The 21,426-nt window shown below is 41.6% G+C and overlaps 1 protein-coding gene across 1 annotated transcript; it reads left to right on the top strand.

Annotated features, from left to right (window-relative positions):
* Nucleotides 1–17,188: 17,188 nt before the first annotated feature.
* On the top strand, nt 17,189–17,743 carry LOC103594775 (zinc finger protein 566-like). The gene has a single exon (XM_008578038.1). The coding sequence runs from the start codon at nt 17,189–17,191 to the stop codon at nt 17,741–17,743; it is 555 nt and encodes a 184-aa protein (XP_008576260.1).
* The last annotated feature ends 3,683 nt before the right edge of the window (nt 17,744–21,426 follow it).

The following is a 21,426-nucleotide window of genomic DNA, read 5'->3' as shown; positions in this document are numbered from 1 at the left end:
CCCAGTTATTGGTTTATAAATATAAGCCCTTAGAGAAGAAGCTGTTTCCAGGTTGGGCAGGAAAGGTACATGAGCCCAGGAAATACTCTTGCATTAGAAAGTAAAATCTTCGGGCCGGCCCGTGGCTCACTCGGGAGAGTATGGTTCTGATAGCACCGAGGCCACAGGTTCGGATCCCATATAGGGATGGCCAGTTGCTCACTGGGTGAGCATGGTGCTGACAACACCAAGTCAAGGGTTAAGATCCCCTTACCGGTCATCTTTAAAAAAAAAGAAAGTAAAATCTTCAAAGGATATGTTGATGTATTAGCTTTCTATTGCTGTCGTAATGGGGCCGGCCCGGTGGCGCACTGGATAGTGCGCTGCTTGGGAGGCGCGGCGGCGCTCCTGCCCGAGGGTTCGGATCCCACATACGGACCGGTTCCCGCTCACTGGCTGAGCGAGGCGCGGGAGCAACACCGAGGGTTGCGATCCCGTTGCTGGTCCCCGGTCCGGTACGGGGGCAACACTGAGGGTTGCGATCCATTGCCGGACACGGAAAAAGACAAAAAAAAAAAAAAAGAAAGAAATTGCCACAAACTTCTGGCTTATACAACAGGAATATATTATCTTACAGTTCTGTAGGTCACAAATACTACATGGGTCTCAGTGGGTTAAAATTAAGGTGCTGGCAAGATTGTGTTTCTTTCTGGAGTCTCTAAGTAGGAATCTGTTTCCTGCTCATTTGAGTTGTTAGCACATTTCAGTTCTTCATGGTTCTAGGACTGAGATTCCTGTTTTCTCAATGGTATCAGCTAAGGGTCGTCCCTGGAACACATAAGAACTTTTACAGAATATTTAAGGAGGAAGTAGGACAAACTGTACACAAACTTTCAAAAAGATAAAGGTTTAAACCCTTCTTGACTAAACTAATAGTGTGAAAGTGAGCATTAACATGGTACCAAAAGCAGGCAAAGATATTAAACCTACAGATCAATACCCACACGAGCATAGACACAAAACCTTAACAAAATTTTAGAAAATTGAATGCAGCCATATACATATATAAACAATAATAAATCATAACCTAGTGAGGTTTATCAGGAATGTGAAGTTGATTTAATAATTGAAACTCTTATTGTAATCTCTATTAACAGACTAAAATTAAAAAACAGTCATCTCAAAGATATAGAAAAAGCATTTCACAGAATCAAAACTAGCACATGATAAAAAAACTTTCAGAATACTAGATGGCAATTTCCTCTGCCCAATGTAGGGCATCTATGAAAAACCAACCACTGACACCATATGTGATATATATTTGATCAAACATTTGAGAAGCTGAATGCTTTTCCCCTGATACTAAGAATAATATAAATATATCAATTTGAAATTGATTATAGACTTTAATGTAGAAGATATTTTTTACAATCTTCTAGAAAATAACGTTAAGAGGAAAGCTCATTGACCTTGGGTTAGGCAAATATATCTTATGTAGAAAACAAACCATAGAATAGAAATTATATGCTGGATGTTATCAAAATTAAAAACTTTTGCTGTTCAAGAGGCACTTAAGAAAATGAACTGAAAATGGAGGGAGACTGGGAAAAAAATATTTGCAAAANAAAAAAACTTTCAGAATACTAGATGGCAATTTCCTCTGCCCAATGTAGGGCATCTATGAAAAACCAACCACTGACACCATATGTGATATATATTTGATCAAACATTTGAGAAGCTGAATGCTTTTCCCCTGATACTAAGAATAATATAAATATATCAATTTGAAATTGATTATAGACTTTAATGTAGAAGATATTTTTTACAATCTTCTAGAAAATAACGTTAAGAGGAAAGCTCATTGACCTTGGGTTAGGCAAATATATCTTATGTAGAAAACAAACCATAGAATAGAAATTATATGCTGGATGTTATCAAAATTAAAAACTTTTGCTGTTCAAGAGGCACTTAAGAAAATGAACTGAAAATGGAGGGAGACTGGGAAAAAAATATTTGCAAAACATCTAACCAAAGGGGCTGGCCTGTGGCTCACTTGGGAGAGTGTGGTGCTGACAACATCAAGTCAAGGATTAAGGTCCCCGTATTGGTCATCTTTTCTTTTTTTATTTTTTAATCTAATCAAAGATTGTTTTTTAGTACTAAAAGAAAAAATACAAAGATTGTTATTCAGGGCATATATAAAGAACCCTTACAACAATAAAACAAACACAATTAAAATGGTGTAATGGACAAATAATAAAAAATTAAACCATTTCACCAACAGGTACATAAATGGAAAGTGCACATGAAAATATGGTCAAAATCATTAGTCATGAAGGAAATAGAAATTAAAAGCACAGTGAGGTGCTGTGTTTATTTGGGTGAAATTCAATACAAGTTGGTGAAGATGTGAAAGAGCTGGGACTGCACTGCTGGTGGAAATGCAGAATGGTGAAACCACTTCTGAAAACAGTGTAGCAGTTTTAAAGGTAAATATACAACTCATAGCACAGCAATATTGCCCATATGTATGTCCCTAAGAGAACAAAATCATATCCCATAAGTACTTATGCTTGAATGTTCCCAGCAGTTTTATTCAAAAAACCAAAAGCTAGGGTTTAAAAACAAAAACAAAACCAAAAATCCTGAAATGTAAAATGTTCGTGAATAGGGTATATGTATGTCCCTAAGAGAACAAAATCATATCCCATAAGTACTTATGCTTGAATGTTCCCAGCAGTTTTATTCAAAAAACCAAAAACTAGGGTTTAAAAACAAAAACAAAACCAAAAATCCTGAAATGTAAAATGTTCGTGAATAGGGGAATAGATAATCAACTGTGGTGTATTGTAACATGAAATACTATTTAACAATATAAAAGAATGAAACACGAATACAAGCAAAACCAACGTAGATAAACTTTTAAAACATTGTGCTAAGTTAAAGAAGCCAGACACAGAAAATGACACACAGTATGGTTCTATTCATATGAAAAGGAAAAAGTGGCAAAACCAGAATAAAAGAAGGCAGATCAGTGGTTATCAACCTTGGGGTTGTTTTTGGGAGAGAGGAGAGGGGTGAGTGTTTGACTAAAAAGAGCACAAGGGAACATCATGGGACAATGGAAATTGTCTTTGGTGACTGTATCGGTGATTACATGATAGTATATGTTGGCCAGTACTCATCGAATCGTACACTTAAAATTGGTGAATTTTATTCTGTATAAATTGTACTTCAATAAGTCTGTTTAAAGAGAAAAATAAAAGAATCCATGAGTCCAGAGACATAAATGAACGAGTAAATGAAATAGGGAAGAAAAAGTTTTACTTTAAAGTAAAATGCCAATTAAAGTAGATGGAGGTAGAAAATCATCAATAAGAGTTAAAACTGGTAGCATGAAAGATTAATGAGGAACAGGACTTTCATATATTCCCAAAGAGACTTTTTCGTACTTATTTACATTTATATATGAAAAATAGTAGAGGGAATGAGAAGAGCCCAGTCAGCAGGAGATTCTCACACTGACAAAATTCATGAATATTCTTGACCATATTCACGTTTTTAAATCATATTTTGTCAGAATTAAATTTCATTTCACATTGATACTGTGAAAAATATTTTATTTTCCTACAATACAACGAAATATTTCAATGGAGTAAGTGATTACGTACTATAACTAAGCCCTTGCAGACTTGTATAACTGAAACAGCAGTTTATGTTTCAAAGTAAATGAAAATGATTTAGTAATTGTTTATAATTTTTTAATCCAGCTCTTTTTTTTTAAAGATGACCGGTAAGGGGATCTTAACCCCTGACTTGGTGTTGTCAGCACCACGCTCTCCCAAATGAGCTAACCGGCCATCCCTATGTAGGGATCCGAACCTGTGGCCTTGGTGTTATCAGCACCACACTCTCCAAAGTGAGCCATGGGCTGGCCCCTTTAATCCAGCTTTTGAGCATATGGCTTCATTATTAACATTCTATATAGTATATTACTGAGGCATTTTCTTTAACGTTTTAATCAGTAGGAATACAGGAGAAGATTTAACTATGGTTGAAAAGTACCAATCATATGGTTCTGCCCCATAATAAACTGCATTGCACTTACACCACATTTACAGGGTTTTGACTGAAACCATCTAAAACAAGCTGAAATTGGTTTTATTTCCTATCTCAAGTTGCTTTGCAAGTTATCTTGCAGGGTGTAAGCTTAGCATGCACAGAGAGAAGGTCCTTTCCCTGCAGATGACCTCCGGCACCACAGGAACCTGAAAATCTTCTACCAAAGGACTAGATTCAGGCCCAAACAGTAAGCCCTTGCTCGTGTCATATGGCCTGCCTTGGGCCCAGCCAATCACCCTTTGCCTAATCATATAGTCTGAATAGGAGCCAGCCAATCCCCAGTCCCTGATCCTTACCAATCATTTAAAAATCCCTTCAGTTCCTGGGTCAGGGAGACAGATTTGAGCCAGCCTCCTCTCTCCTTGCCAGTGGACCTCACAATAAAGCCATTTTTTCTCACAAAACAATGCCATGGTATTAGCTTCTGTGCACATCAGGCAGCAAGCCCTTGCATGGTAACATGACTAACCTTTATATTACCAATAAATTGGTTTTTAAAATATTTTTTGCTAGTGATATGATAATTTTGACTATATAAAATCAAATGATTGCTACTTTTGTTTCCACAGAAACCAATAAAAAAAATCAATTGACTATATAGTCAAAATTTCAATAAGTATATTCACAGGTAGAAAGAAAACTGATTTTTCTGTGTATTGCTGATTTTCCACAGTGATTGGTTTTAACATATTTACAAAATAACAAAACTGAAATTCAAATAAAAATCTGTCACTCTACTGAAAATTAAACATTAAAGATGATGTCGGGCTGGGTCATAGACCCCTCTACCCTGTCCTGTGCAGGTCCTGAATCAGGTAAGTGAAAGAAAAACCAAGCAGCCACTGGAAACGCGAGCTCCGCTGACCATCATTTCAGAGCCCCTGCCTTCCTTACCGAAAAGTACACAGTAGTGGGAATAGCCAGGGGGTACACAGGTGCGCATGTGTACTAACTCTACTCTTACAGAACTTGTTTACAAAGGATGTGCTGAATCATACCCAGTGAGATATGAGGTGATGGGGCCGGACCAAACCAACTCCAGTTTCCTCACACTCCACCCCTTCAGGATCCCACGCTGTACAATCTACACGTTCGGAATCTTCCACAATGTTCCCTCAGTGAGGATGGCTGACCCTTGCATCCATATAACCTCTGCACTTATTGTACATTCAGTACACCTTGAGGCTTGTCCCCATTGCTCTATCCTTTCAACTATTAGCTGCAAAACCCCCACCCATACAAATATCCTGTGAGTAGTTGTCATTGGGGTGATTTTCCACAGGAATCCTGCCACCACACTGGTAGGAAACTTGGTGCATATTCAGCAGCCGACACATTGACCACATGATCGTATGTATGTGTCCAGTCAATTCTAGGCCTGCAGCCACAATACCATGGGAGAAAAGACAAAAATGTTATTGGCACCAATAGAGGGAGCCCTCATCCCTCTGGCAGAACACATGCCAACTTACCATCCTGGAAAGAATGGTTGCAGGAGCAGGTGCTGTGGCTCTGTACAACAGAGCCTCCACTGGAGAGGGCCCGCCCTTGCATGGTCTCTCACTTAAGATCCTGACTGTTGGCCGTAACTGCTGTGTCTACCCTTTCAGGGCTGGGGGCTGGGCAGATAGCCTTAGTCCCTTTTTCAGAAGACCATTGTACACTTCAGTCATCCCACTTCCTGGAGATGATACGGCACATGTAACTTCCACTGAACAGACAACTGGGAAGCCCACTTCTGTACTTCATGTCCAGTAAAGTGGGTTCCATTACCACTCTCTATGACCAGGGGCTGACTGTACATGGCTGTAAGGCTATTCAACACAGTAATAGTGCTTATGTGGTCTGGGACATTACTAGACCATACAAACAGAAGACCAATAGCCATATCAATGGCTGTGAAGATATACCTATAGTTCTGTGATCTTGGAAGTGATACCACAAGATCCACCTGCCACCATGTTAGGAGCATCCTCCTCTTGTGTTTTCTGCCTATCTGCACATGGCATCTGGCGAGCCATCAAGGGTACATCTGCCCATCGGGCATTCTTTCTTGGGTTTATGCAGCACCCAGTGAGCCATCAACCACATGGTCTTGCAGCCAGCATGCTGCATTGTCCAATGTAGCTACCCAACTACATCGACTGCTGGAGCTCTCTCCAGCCATCTTACCTTAGCCAGTGCATCAGCTTTATCATTGCCTGGACTGGCTAAGGGGGGATGTCCTGTGACATGGAAAAGACTTACTTCCCATCCATGTCCTAATTCCCATAACTCTTGCCACATGGCTTGTCCCCACAGGAGTCGGTGACCTACCAGCCACTGCTGATATTTCCAAGTACATATCCAAAGGGTAAGACCCTTATTATTTTTTTTATGTGACCAGTAAGGGGATCGTAACCCTTGGCTTGGTGTCGCCCGCACCATGCTCAACCCGCACCGTGCTCAGCCAGCAAGTGCACCAGCCATCCCCATATAGGATCTGAGCCCGCGGCCTCAGCGCTCCCAGCACTGCACTCTCCCGAGTGAGCCACAGGGTCGGCCCAGGGTAAGACCCTTATATATGACTCACTCATATTGTTCCAAATAACCTAGCAGCGTTGGAGCCACCTTGGTTAAATCTGCAAGAGAATCAGAGGTTAGTGAGACATCATCTATGTAATGAAACATTGTAACCATGCTGGGCCTAGTCCACCTGGCTAGGTCCCCAGCCACTAAACAATGACAGATGGTTTAAACTATGCAGACAGCCTTGGGGCAATACTTGAAAAGTCCAGTGCTTTCCCTCCCAGGGGAAGGCAGATTGATCTTGGCTATCAGCTGAGATTGGGATAGAGAAAAAAGCATTTGCAAGGTCCAGTACATAATGATAAGTTCCTAGCTGAGTCGTCAGCTGATCTGTCAAGTTGTGAACTGAAGGCACTACTGCATGCAAAGGAGGCACCACTTTGTTCAGTTCCCAGTAGTCCACAGTCACCGTCCAGGTGCTATCAGTTTTTCCCACTGGCCACACTGGGGCATTAAAAGGACTAGGTGTGAGATGAATGATGCTAACCTTCTCCAACTCCAAGATAGTGGCACCTATCTCTGCATGTCCTCCTGGCAGGCAGTACTGTTTCATATTAACCACACACCTTGGATAGGGTAACACCTGTGGATCATGCTTGACATGTCCCTGAACACAGGCTTTACTGTCCGTATCCACAGCTGGAATTCTCCAACCATTGTTCACAGGTGTAACCCATAAAGCACAACTAAACCCAAGATGTGTTCGGGTACAGGAGATACATACACAGTACATACACTAGGAGGCAATTGCCCAGTGCTCAGTGACACAGCTTTGACTATTACAGTATAGTTACAGTATAGTTTGTCCTCCATAACCATCAGCATTCACTGTGGCCACCAGAAACTTATCTGAGTTGCCATGTATCAAGCTATAGTCCATACTGGTGTCTACCAACGTTAACACACGTTGTACATTTGTCTCAGAACAATGTACTACCAGTTCAGCATGAGGCCTCTGGTTCTCATCTGCCCCCAAAAGACGAGCACCTTGGCCTGGTCCCTAGCCAAAAGAGAACTGCCCATCCACCTCTGCAGAAGTAACCAAAAAATATTTTAAATTCACTGATTATACCTTGCCGACTGTTTCCGGATGTTTAGTGAAATGCTGTTTGGGGAGCAATTGTTGCCACAAGGGAAACGAGACCACATTTGGTTGCCGGTCAATTTTTTCCTATCAACTCCTGCCATAAGCAAGTCAAACCACATCTGCATACAGCTGGTCTTGCTTGGTCCCTTCAGGGTAAAATCCCAAGCATTTCTTGGGGATTTAGTTTTCACCACCTTTTGGACCACTTTTGCTTATCTCCTCCCATCTGCCTCGCCCAGGCTGACCATCATGGTTGTCACTTCATGTATAGGATGACCAACATATGGGGCCAGTATGACCATCAGTGACCCAAAGGATGTTGAGGGAACATTTTGCAACACTATGTCCCTCATGCTGCCTGTAAAGCATTCATTGTCTGGGCCATGGGTGTTCACATTAAGCCTGGATTGTTGCATTCCCAGCTCCTGAATTATTTGAACCAGCTTGGCATACGTTTGCCACCTACTCACTTTTGGGCAGTTCTCCGGTTTTGTCCACATGGTCCAGATGGCTGCATTCACCCATTCCATCAGGGGGTGGTTATCCTATCCTGGTGCATATCTGCAGCTTCTCTGTAGCCACTGCTGCAGGGATGGGTGCGTGGTGATAGAGGCTAACTTTTCTATCTCCTCACCAGAGCACATTATGCCATCCACCCCTAGGTCCCACAGCCACAAAAGCCAAGCAGCAAGGGGTTCACCCTGTTTCTGGAGAAACTGTTGTCTACCACCTCAGCTTGAGTATAGGGGACATAAGCAGTGAACTGGGTTACTTGTGGGTCGACTACTCGTTGTCCACCTTGTCCTATAGCCTGTTCACGCTTCAGATTCTGATGCACAACAGGTCATGACAGGGGACACACATTCTCCCTCAACTCACCATCACGTTCATCATCATCCCAAGTGTTGGAAGCAGGAGTGACCTGTTGCTGTACTTCAGCCACCAGAACAAGTACCTGCGCTTCCAACAAGTCTGCTTTCTGCTGCAAATCTCGAAGCTGCAACACTTCACGGAGTACCCAGTCCATGTTGACTTGTAGTACAGTGAACAACAGCCAGACCCCAGTCAATAGGAAAGTGGCCACCGGGTACCACATACTCGAGGGTAGCCACATTTCCTCCCCCTCTCGAGGGGCTAGTGTCTCCCTTACCTGCTTGGAATCCTGATGACAACTATGCCAATTGTCGGGCTGGGTCACAGACCCCTCTACCCCATCCGCGGGTCCTGAATCAGGTAAGCAAAAGAAAAACTGAACAGTTGCCGGCAAAGTGGACATGCTCTACTCTTCAGACACTAGCTCCACCGACCAGCGGTTCAGAGCGGCTGCTTTCCATACTGAAAAGTACACAGCAGCAGCAATGAGCAAAGGGTTACACAGGTTGCGTGCACACTAACTCTACTCTTTCATAACTTGTTTATGGAGGTTGTGCTGAATCACGCCCAGCTGGATATGAGGTGAGGGGTCTGACTCTACCAGCTCCACTTCCCTTGCAGATGAGAAGATAGCCAGAAAGTAAACATAAACAGATAGATATAAAATGTATAAAGAAGGAGTATTAAGGCATTTTCAGAATTTAAATTTGGTATGTAATGTTTTATAAAATATTTTTAGAATATTTAGAGAAAACCATTCTAAATCTGATTTCCCTTAAAAAAAAAAAAAAAAAACCAACCAGATACTTGTAAGAAAAATAATAATTACTTGCTGAAAAGAAAACTTATTTCCACTCTAAGCTACAAGTAGAATTATCTCAGGACAAATCATCTTGGAAATGATAATTTTAAAAATCAAAATCTTAAATATTTCATAATATAGTAGAATATGACCTGATTATTCTTTCAGTTGCTTACAGAAAAATAAAGTCACTGATGATCTTTGTTTTGTAAACCGAAGATCTTAACCAAACAGTTCCAAACTTGGACCAAGGTACGGTTTAAGAAACAAGTAGTGCAGCAAGTTTTAAGTGATATCTATTTTATATAAATACAAATATATTTTAAGTACCGTATGTCTGAGATTTAGAAGGTCAAGTTATAGCATTTCTTAACAGCAGATATATATAGCAGATATTTAGTCTGCTATGAGGGATACAAAAGATAGAATACATTACTTTTCTAGAGGGGAGAAAAGAATATTAAGCACAAATGATATCAGAAAAACAAAAACAAGAGGCCTGATCTGAAAAATAAAAAGACTGATAACCGAGTAAAGCAGTAATCTTATTTATTGACACTTAAAACCATTATCTCTATTATTAGGAATGATGTAATATTACCTTATTTTCATGTATTACAATCATTACATATATATTTTCACACATATATGTAAAAATACAGACACAGACACTGAATCCTTACTAAGCAATTTTGGATTTATACCTAAACAAATTTTCATTAAACATACTAATGATTTTCAAATGAAGTAATAGGAAAGTTGTTTGGAGTATTTCATTATTTTGTTGAATTACATTTGGTGAAAAATACAGGGTGCCTCACATATTTTATTTAATTATTTTTATTTATTTTTTTTAACAGATGACCAGTGAAGGGATCTTAACCCTTGCCTTGATGTTGTCAGCACCATGCTCTCCCAAGTGAGCCACGAGCTGGCCCTTGCTTCACCTATTTTAATACTTGTATATTCTTGGTCATATTACACTAACACAGAGGCAGAACTTTGAAAGATTTTAATTTTCCCATGAAGAGACATTGTTTAGTTGGTATCACTGGTATGCATTTGCAAAACAGTTTCACATTGCAAATATTAGAAGTTTCAAAGTCAGGCATGTGCAAAGGTTTATATTCTACCACTGTCAGGATGGTGTACTTCTACACAGGGAAGCTTAACAATGTCAATTAAGTGGAGGTCACAGTTATCTGCCTGTTTCCAGGTGACATGTATTGTTCATCGTGCCCCATGGGTTTTGACTGGATTTCCAAATGATCTTAGCCTTTTAACATGAAAAAGGTTGAACATTATGAGAAATAATGAATTAAAATCTCATGGCACCAGAGAATAGAAATATCTTTATTAACAGCACTGATAGGACCCTGTGGAAATGAAACCCGGAGTGGAAGGCAGCAAGTGAGTGCAAGGGCATCTGGCACATTCTGTGCTGTTGTAAGAGCAGTATATAAAGATAAAGCTCATCCTGAGAAAATCCTCACAAAGTAATTCTGTTAGAAGGAATTCCCTCCAGCTCTTCATCTATGAAAACTTTGACATTTTCTGCTGCCTGTCTGATTCCAGATTCATCCTCTTTAGAAGTCAGAATTAGCAAACCAAGACAGCATAGCCATATTTACATTTAATGTGATGGGCATCACAATGCCTGTGAACAGATAGATTGACATACTAACATCTGATGCCTGCACAGGCTTCTGCCCATCCATGCTCTCATTTTACAGTCACTGAAGGGCAATGCCTTTGGGAGCTAGACACAAGGTGAGAAGTGAACACAACATTATTGCCACACATGCACTGGACTCCACCCACAGTGCGTCCATCCCAGCGAGAGCAGCTAAATCATATTTTATAAATAAATATGATGCATTTACAGTTAAAGCCTAGAGACAGGTAAGTCTCATGATCTATTAAGAGAGAGATAAATTAAATATAAACTAAGATGTGACAGTGCTTCTCCAACTTAATTAAAAAGACAACTGTAACATCTCTTTTTCTTGACTAAGAAACAAAATGTGTCACACTTACAACCCTTAAATTAAATATAAACTAAGATGTGACAGTGCTTCTCCAACTTAATTTAAAAGACAACTGTAACATCTCTTTTTCTTGACTAAGAAACAAAATGTGTCACACTTACAACCTATGAGTGGATGGAGTCTCCATAAAACTATCAAAGGAATTTAGAGCTAACAGATTTAAGAGATAGCACAATCCCATCACTTCCTTTACCTGATTCCAACTTAGCTTTATCTGTCTACTTTAATATGGTTTCACATTTACATTCAAAAATACATGTGGAAAAATGGAATATTACACTTTCATAATACTTCAATTATATGGTAAAAATGTTCATAATATAAAATTGGGTTTAAAAAGCATGTTATACAACTAATTAATATGGCTTTAATAGGTTTAAATATATGCATTAAAAATTTAGTGGCATTTTTTTCAACTTATATGATTTTGGTTTTCTTTTCTTTTCTTTTTTTGGCAGCTGGCCAGTATGATTTCGGCTGATTTAAAAAAAATATTTATACTAGTCCGCAGTTTCAAAGTTTTCTAGAATAAACAATATTTGTATGATAGTGTAGATGTGTAGATAGGTAATGTTTAAGGGCAATAACCAAGAAAAATAGTTTTCGAAATAGTTTTATAAGTATTTTTAAAAAGTGATATTCCTTAAACAAAACCGAAATAAAACACAAATAACCAGTGATGAAGTAAAGATCAAGAGATAAGAAAGAGATTATTAAGGATGTTAAACAATTTCATGCAAACAGTTTTGGCAACTATGTGAAATACACATAGTTTTCAAAAACACCAATTCAGAAAACTCACATGTAAAAAAAATTTTTTTAATTACCCCGTATGTATTCAAAACATTAAATTAAAATTTCCCCCAGAGGTAACTAAGATAATTAAAATAGTTTCATTGATGAATTCTGTTAAATATTTGAAGAAATAATAGCATAATAATACGTTATTTCAGAAAACAGAGAAGGATCAAACACTTCCCAACATATTTTAAGAAGCCAACATAACCCTGATACCAAAACCTGAGTATAAGAAAAAAACCATTACAGAAGTGTAGTCCTAATTAATACAGGTGAAAAAAACCCTTAAAATACATACCAAATCAAACCAGAAAAATAAAATATGAATCAGTTTTTTTTTCTTTTTGTAACTTTGGTATCAATGAATCACTAAATCTTATCAGAGGAAAATATGATTGGTTGAACACTAGATAAACAATGAACCCTCACCCCCACCACCTATTTTATTCTCTGAAGCCAGAGGGATCCTATTAAGAACTGAGTAAGAGCACTTTCCTCCTTAGCAGTAAACCTTCTATGGCTCCCCCTACTCTCAGAACAGAGGCCCAGCTCCTCAGTCTGCTATTCCAAGGCTGACTCCTGCTCATCTGCTGTCTAGTCAGAATAGAAAACATAGACCCATGTTTCTACAAACCCTGCAGTTCAGTGCCATATCCAAGCATATATTTATGCTAGTTTTTATGCCTAACTGTATGTCACCTTAGAGCTAGGGCTAGGGTCTGGAGCTCACAGACCCCTCAAGCCCATTCACAAACCCTTCACATGCAAGTCTACCAGCTAGGTAGCCAGACAAAATGGTCCTTTGAGCCTTGGTTGAAGAATAAATAGTCTTTATTCAGCACACACAACACAGTACAAAGAGAAACTCAACTGCTACAGGCAAAGTCCAAAGAGAAACTGAAACTGAGCAGCTGCCAGCAGAGTAAACATGCTCTATTTTTAGATGCAAGCTCTCTGCCAGCCAGCCTGCTTCACAAACTGCAGAACACATAATAGCAATTAGCTAAAAAGATACATTGGTGCACATGTGCACTAACTCCACCTGCACACAACTTGTTTATGAGAAATGTGCTGCTGGGCCGGCCCATGGCTCACTCAGGAGAGTGCGGTGCTGAAAACACCAAGGCCCCGGGTTCGGATCCCATATAGGGATGACCAGTTCGCTCACTGGGTGAGCGTGGTGCTGACAACACCAAGTCAAGGGTTAAGATCCCCTTACCGGTCATCTTTTAAAAAAAAAAAAAAAAAAAAAAAGAAATGTGCTGCTCGATTCCCCAACCAGACTTGAGCTGAGCGAGCCTGACTAAATTGTTCTACTTTTCCCACATCACCTCTTCTGCACCTCATATAATTGTTGGCCTCAGTTCAGGACCATAGGCCAAGAGCAACTCACTTTTGTGGGTCCTAAACTCAAGGGCAGGGAGAAAGGAAGGTGAAAAGTCCTCAAACAACACCTCCCTCTATATCAGGCCACCAAGACCAGCAGAGCAGAAGTTCCAGTGGTTGAAGGCCCGAGACCTGTCCTCTGAGCTGTGCCAGGCCCATTAGTGCCTCCATCATCAGGACTCTGAGAACTTAGCAGGTACCTGGGCCCTCTGCCCTGCCTTAGTGTTGGGGCATGACCTCTGCTGTCTCTCACTCTGAATCCCAGTCTTCCTACTGTAAAATGCACATAAGGTCTGGGGCGTAGCCTCCAGGGACATGGAGGAACGAGGGCCGGTGCAGAGACCCCAGAGGATGCATGGCTAGGAGAGGCTTACATGGCAATCAAAGTATTCATTTTTTCCCAAGGTATTCTCTTCATTTTTTTCTTCATTTTTCCTGAGGGGTGAAGAGGCTACAAGGCAGAAGTCTTGCCTAAGGCTACAAGGCAGAAGTCTCACTCTGAGGATGAGGCTTTGCCCAAGGTGGCCACTGGAATCTGGGCATGGTCCCTGATTTCAGAATCTTAAAACCTTATTTCCAAGTGTCCCTTGCGGTGCTGTTTGGCCATGATCATAGATAATAGGAAGAGGTGCCCAAGCCTGGCAGGATGCACAGTCAAGACTATGTTACCCAGAAGGTGGTTCCTGTTCATGGCTGCAAGCATTCATCCAGTGACGACACCAGAGAGGGGTGTTTCCTGGGGCTTGCAGAGATGGGGGCGGGACTTCTGATGATGCTGTCACTGCTGTGGTGGGTTTGTTCAGCTCTGTCGTGAGACCTCAGCCCTGGGATGGGACCACTTCCAAGGAAGCTTTTAGGAACTAAGCAGAAAAAAACAAGGGCAGAGAATAGGATCCTCTTCTGGATCCCTGCCCTGTTTTGCCATGTGACCTCTGCTGACTCTCACTCCAAACCTCAATCTCCCTCCTGTAAAATGCTCATATGGCCCAGGGCATTGCCTCCAGGAACCTGGAGGAAGGAGGTGCGGAGGCCCCAGAGATAGCACAGCCTGGTGGGTGTCACAACTTGTACAAAGGTGGCTTCTACTGATATTCTATTGCCCAAAGCTTATTTACATGGCCCAATTTAAGTGTAGAAGAAGCTGGGTGTCCAGAAAGAGAAAATTGGATGGGAGAGCAGCTACCCAGTTTCCAATACAAGCCATCAATTTGGTAACCAGACACCCATTTTATTACTACTCCTACATGTTCAGCACTATTACCCTTTGGGTGATAACCCCAAACCCCATGCCTCCATCTCAATGTTATTATTTCTGTTCATAATGTAACCTAAGGCCAGGAGACTATAAACTAAGGTATTTGTTGCCACACACTTGTAATTACTGTTCTTGAACACAATGGAAAGATCTATTCAAAAACATGCTAAAGAAAATATCTTCCAACTCAGATTTCTATACACAGCAAATGTTTCTTTCAAGAGAGCATGAAATAAAACTATTTCAAGTCAAATTGAGAAATTTAATGGATTAACACACATAAAATGAAATCCTAAAGGATGTATTTAAGGCCTTTGAAAAGTGATCCCGGATGAAAAATTTGCAATGGTAGAAGAAACAAGGATCCAATAGGTATGTATGTGGATTGATACAATTATTTGAATAAAACATGAGTAACATTTCCCTGTGGGGTTGAAATCCCACGAGAAAGGAGGTGCTCAGTTTCCATGGGCTCAGGTTACAGTACACACCTCTGGGTTTGAAGCTACTCCCAAAGGACTGAGATCCCTCCCCTAGGACCCTCCTTAGGGGTAAGTTACTGTTGCTAGTTAGACCTATTTTCAGCACCAACAGGGGGAAATTGAAACCTCAGGGGCTGGCTTATGCAAATCCAGTTGCTGGGCATGCTCAGTAGACAAGAGTTCTATAGCCTTGGTAGCTGAATGACCTTCCACTAGAGGTCCTAGAGAGCACAGAATATTCTTGATTATGTCTGGTGCGTGTGATAGGATTTGGCCAATGAACATGCTCCAAAAAGAGACCAACTGAGGATGTGCAAGACTATGTTACATAACTGGGAACCACCCCATCAATTGAATGTTCATTAGATAGAGAAACTATAGAAGCCCAATCCCAGCAGAAGGTGGGGTTGTTGCTACTCACTCTCCTGGGGCCAACCCACACTTTGTCAGCTGAGGTGTGTGTGTTTTACTTTTGTGTTAAACTTACTTTTAGCAGGTGGCTGCTCACTCTCTTGAGCCAGCCTGCACTCTGTAATGAACTTTAAGTATGCATTTCTTTTGGGTTAAACTTGGTGTGGGCCCTGCTCAGTCCCTGGAGTTTGCCACATTCTCTCTGTGAAATCTGTGTGGCAATGTTGGGAGGTGGAGCCTCATGGGAGGTGTGTGTGTCATGGGAGCAGATCTCTCATGAATAGATTGATGCCCTTCCTTGGTGGTGAGTTCCCACTCTGTTAGTTTGTTGTTAAAAGGAGCCTGACACCGTCCCTCCCTCTCTTGCTTCTCCTTCACCATGTGATTTCTATACACTATCTGTCATAAGTGGAAGCAGCCAGAGGCCTTTGGAAGATGTATTTGCCAATTTGTGGACTTTCTAGCCTACAGAAATGTGAGCCAAATACATCTCTTTTATTTGTAGATTCCCCAAGTCTCAGGCATTCTGTCATAGAAACTCAAAACAGACTAATACAGCTCCCTTCCCTGTGTTCTCAGCCCCATGTGACATCCTCTCTGAGAGCAAACATAGTACAATTGTACCATTGTTACTGTCCTCTCTGGCCTCTACTTTAGCCCTTCTGCCCCCTGTTCCAGATCTCCTCAAGGGCTTCTCTTTAAAGGTGTCAAGAGTCCACAGACCAGCAACCAAAACCAAATGGAAACCTGGGTTTCAGAAAGCAGAGACACTATTTCTATCTTCCTTTGCCTACTAGCGCAGTGATTTTGCTGTATATTGGCATTACTAACAGGCCTCTTTTGTATATTGTATTCCCTTCAGGTGACAAAGCAAAAACCAAGACCACACAGCCTACTTTTTTTCAGCCAGTCTTGTTTGAGAGATCCTCACTCTGTGGGCCACTTACTCAGGAAAACTTCAATGGATCCAAGTTGGGGAAGCCACAGAACAGGAAAGATGATCAGAAATGCAGAGAAGGCACTGGAGGATAAAGACAGTCACCCACAAGGAGAACCTCACTGGAAAGGTGAGCCCTGATTGTGGTGATTTGGGAACAGGTGACAGTCTGTGCTCAAAGGATTTACAGGATCAAGTCTCTCCAGGTGGAACACTCCATGAGTGTGGTTCACATGCATTGGGGAGAGACCCTTTGATTTATGGAAGGAAGGACACCTCACTGGAAAGGTGAGCCCTGATTGTGGTGATTTGGGAACAGGTGACAGTCTGTGCTCAAAGGATTTACAGGATCAAGTCTCTCCAGGTGGAGCACTCCATGAGTGTGGTTCACATGCATTGGGGAGAGACCCTTTGATTTATGGAAGGAAGGACTCTTACAAATGCAAGTAAAATTCTACAAATGCAACAAGTTTGGGAAGGTCTTTCTCAGTAATTCAGACCTCACTGAACACTACATTATCCACTTTGGGGAGAAGCCCTATGGATGCAGTGAATGTGGAAAGGCCTTCAGCCACAGGTCACACCACACAGAGCAACAGCAGGTTCACACTGGGGGGAAACACTATGAGTGCATCGAATATGGGAAAGCCTCCAGCCACAAGTCACACCTCACGCAGCACCATCGGATTCACAGTGGAGAAAAGCCCTATGTGTGCAATGAATGTGGAAAGGCCCTTGTTCAAGATTCTGATTTTATTTGGCATACTAGAATCCACAGTGGAGAAAAACCCTTTGATTGCAAAGACTGTGAGAAAGTCTTTCATGACAGCTCTTCAGCAACTTCACACATGAGGTGTCACCCTAGGGAGAAGCTCTATGGGTACAGTGAATGTGGAAAGACCTACAGCTATAGCTCAACTCTTAATGAACATCAAAAGACTCATAGTGGAGAGACCAAAGAGAATCTCAAATTGCTAGGGAACTTCAGGGCATGAGAGGATGGTGGGGATGTGGACAGACATGCAGGTAGCATATAGATCTTCAAGGTTTTGAGGGTAACAGTGAGGACCACTATTGCCCCCCACTGAAACTCTTGACTCAATATTACTCCAGTGGTCAGTTTTGCATCCTCGTACCATTTAATCTTGCAGGTTTATTGCATAAAATTGGCCAATATTTTGTTCTCCAAAATCGTTCCTAGCAGCCTAGATATGCCTTGAGCTCCAGAATCATACTATTTCCAACATTTTGTCCAAACTCTTATTTTGCTTCTCTGGTAGGCATCTTAATGTACTCGTACTGAATTGTTTTACCAAACATTACCCACATGACTTGCCTTAGTCTTTTCATATCTATGTGTAACATCACCATGTTGCTAGTTGTTTGCAAAAAAGTAATCATTTTTTATCCTTGATTCATCATTTTCCTGACCATTTATCACATGTCTCCTTCAGTTCTAATGAAACATCAAGTTAAAATTAGTCGTTGTTCTAAATATAAAACCTGAAACCTTAAAACATCTAGAAGAAAACATGGGGTTAAATCTTTGTGACTGGTTAAATAAGAATTTGTTAGACACAATACCAAAAGCAAGACGGCAGGAGAAAAATTGATAAATCTGACTTTCTCAAAATTTAAATCTTATCCTTTTCAAAAGACACTGTTGCTCTCTTGCTCAGCCATTCTCCAAGTGATACCCTGTGTCACTGTGGAGAGTCACCACCAAGAAAAAAGCCCTCACCAGGGTTTCCAGTCAAGATGGCAAAATAGATGGTCCCCCGCATCACTCTCTCACAAATCAACTAATTTACATCTACTAAAAAGCAACTAGTGCTCAAGAGAAGTGGAGGAGAGACCTATGGAGTGCATGAAGGCCAGAGAAGGCACGATGAGAGAAAGAAAAAACCTTTCTGACCATTGCGAGCCTCAGCCCCTTCCACGCTGGAGCTGCTAAGTGCTCAGAGCAGGAGCCGGCAAAAGTTGCTCCTTCAGATGAAGTTGTATGGAGGTGGCAGGGGAGAAGAGGTGGCCCCCAGACCAGCAAGACCACTAATAGGGTTCCTGTAGACCCACATGAAGTGAGGAGCCACAACAACTGAAAAAAAGGAGCCACTCAAAGGCCGGTGAGTCATTGCAAAGGACCGCATACAGCCCATCCCATGGGAAGTGTTTGCAGCATGGGTTGTGGGGGAGATGGGCCCACCGGGAGAACACTGGGACACAGCAAGGACAGCTGATCTGCTTCCCAATCAGCATAGGACTGCTCAAAGGAGACTGGTCAGGAATGTAGAATTGCATGGGGTGCAGTCTGATGAAAAGACTCAGGCCCACATCAGTGTTTCTACACAACCCAGGTGCATTGGATTTCACTAAACCTGGAATTCCTATAGTGTCAACCATTAAAACCTGAGCTGCACAGGGCCGGCCCATGGCTCACTTGGGAGAGTATGGTCCTGATAACACCAAGGCCACGGGTACGGATCCTATATAGGGATGGCCAGTTGGCTCACTTAGGAGAGCATGGTGCTGATCCCCTTACCAGTTATCTTTATTAAAAACAAAAACTGAGCTGCACAAAAAGCCTTCCCCAGGGAATCAACAGCAAAGCAGCCATTTGGCTCAACCACAGAGCTCAAGTACTGGTCCCCACAGGAAGTTCCTCCACTTTGGAAATAAGCAATGGACAACAAATTAGTTCCAGTGCAGAGTTTAAGTGGTGGGAACAGCAAATAATCCTACACAGAACTGAAAGAAAAAACAGAGTAACCACAACCAGAGACAAAGTTTGATATTAACTAATAAAGGTCTCATTTCAGCAAAGAACACCTATAACATCTAGAAGGACCAGAAATCTCCTGGGCTACCAAGCCAGAAAGGGAGGACAACCAGGCACACCCCTAGCACCATGGGGTCCACCCAGGGTCCTGAGGTATGGAGCTTGGGACCAGACCCTCTTCCCACAGCCAGGCACACTGCCAGCACCATGGGGCCATACCCTCCTCCCACAACCAGGAACATCACCAAAACCATAGGGCCTGGACTCTCCTCCCATAACCAGGAACCCTGCCAGTACCATGGGGCCCACCCAGGGACCTAAGGTATGAAGCCAGGGACTGGACCCTCCTCCTACAACCAGGCACACCACCTGAACCACAGGGCCCAGACTCTCTTCCCACAACCAGGCACACCACCAGCACCTTGGGACCCACCTGGGGTCCTGAGGTATGGAGTGGGGACTGGACCCTTTGCCCACAACCAGGAACACTGCCAGTGCCATGGGGCCTTCCCAGGGTCCTGAGATATGGAGCCAAGGACTAAACCCCTTCCCACAACCAGGTACACTGCCAACACCACCTTGTGTTAATCTCAAGAAACATCACCTCCATGTGGGTGGCCCACCACAGCCACCACAAATAACCACAGCTGCCATGAAAGCAGCTAGATGCCACAACCACCATGCAGATGGTCTGCCAGCCACTGGAGTGCATTGACAAAGGAGAGTCACCAGCAGAGACCAAGGAAAAGAAGAGGATGTCTCTCTCCACAAATCTTATTCCAGAGTGACAGAAGAAGCATCTGCTCTACAATAATACTGGGGGACCTGACCACACCTTTCAGCACTGGACAGATCATCTAGGCAACAAACCAACAGAGTAACCATTACTCTTTGAGAAAGAGAGACAAAATCTAGGGTAATTACAGGGAGGAGAGGGGAGGAAGAGGGGAATGGGGAGAGATTGGACAAGGAGCATAAAGAATAAGTATGATTTGTAACAATATATATGCTAGAAATATTGATTTGATCAGCATATGTCAATGTTGAACCCCCAAAATATGTATAATCTATTACAATTCTGTAAAATTTCAAAAAACAAACAAATGAACAAAAACCCAAAAGACACTGTTAAGCAAAAGAATGAAGATCAGATAGAAAATATTTACAAATCACATATCTGGTAAATACTTGTATGCATAATATATAAGGAACTTTTGAAACTGAATACCAAGAAAATAAATAACTCAATTAAAATGCATAAGAGATTTGGACAAATATTCCTAAAAGAAGAAATATCAATAGCAAATAGCATATGTAGTGTTGTTCAACATCAATAGTACAGAGGAAAATGCAAATGTAATTTAAAACCACAATGAGAGCCGGCCTGTGGCTCACTTGGGAGAGTGTGGTGCTGATAATGCCTAGGCCATGGGTTCAGATCCCTATATGGGGATGGCTAGTTAGCTCACTTGGGAGAGCGTGGTGCTGACAACACCAAGTCAAGGGTTAAGATCCCCTTACCAATCATCTTAAAAAGAAAAAAAAAAAAAAAACCACAATGAGATACCACTACATACCAATTACAAAGGATATAGTTTTAAGAACTGACCATACAAAGTGTTGACAAGGATTTCTGGGATTGCAAAACGGATCAGCTACTTTGAAAAACAATTTGGCAATTTCTTATCAACATAAACATACACTAAACATACTACCCAATAATCCAGTTCCTGAAAATTTACCCAAGTGAAAGAAATACCTGTATTCATATAAAAACCAGAAGTGAATGTTTATAGTGTGTTTATTCATAATCTCCAAAATCTGAATTTTAAAAAACCCTCAGCTGGATAATGGATAAACAAACCATGTTATATCCCTGCAATGGAATAGTACTCACAAAGA

The sequence above is a fragment of the Galeopterus variegatus genome, unplaced genomic scaffold (assembly GCF_000696425.1).
Source record: "Galeopterus variegatus unplaced genomic scaffold, G_variegatus-3.0.2 Scaffold1620, whole genome shotgun sequence".
NCBI lineage: Eukaryota > Metazoa > Chordata > Mammalia > Dermoptera > Cynocephalidae > Galeopterus > Galeopterus variegatus.
The sequence above is the reverse complement of the archived record's forward strand: the minus strand, read 5'-3'. Positions and strand labels throughout refer to the sequence as shown.

What these genes read in the sequence shown, in the direction of transcription:
- LOC103594775 (XM_008578038.1), top strand. Translation starts at nt 17,189, where the DNA reads ATGCAAGTAAAATTCTACAAATGCAACAAGTTTGGGAAGGTCTTTCTC.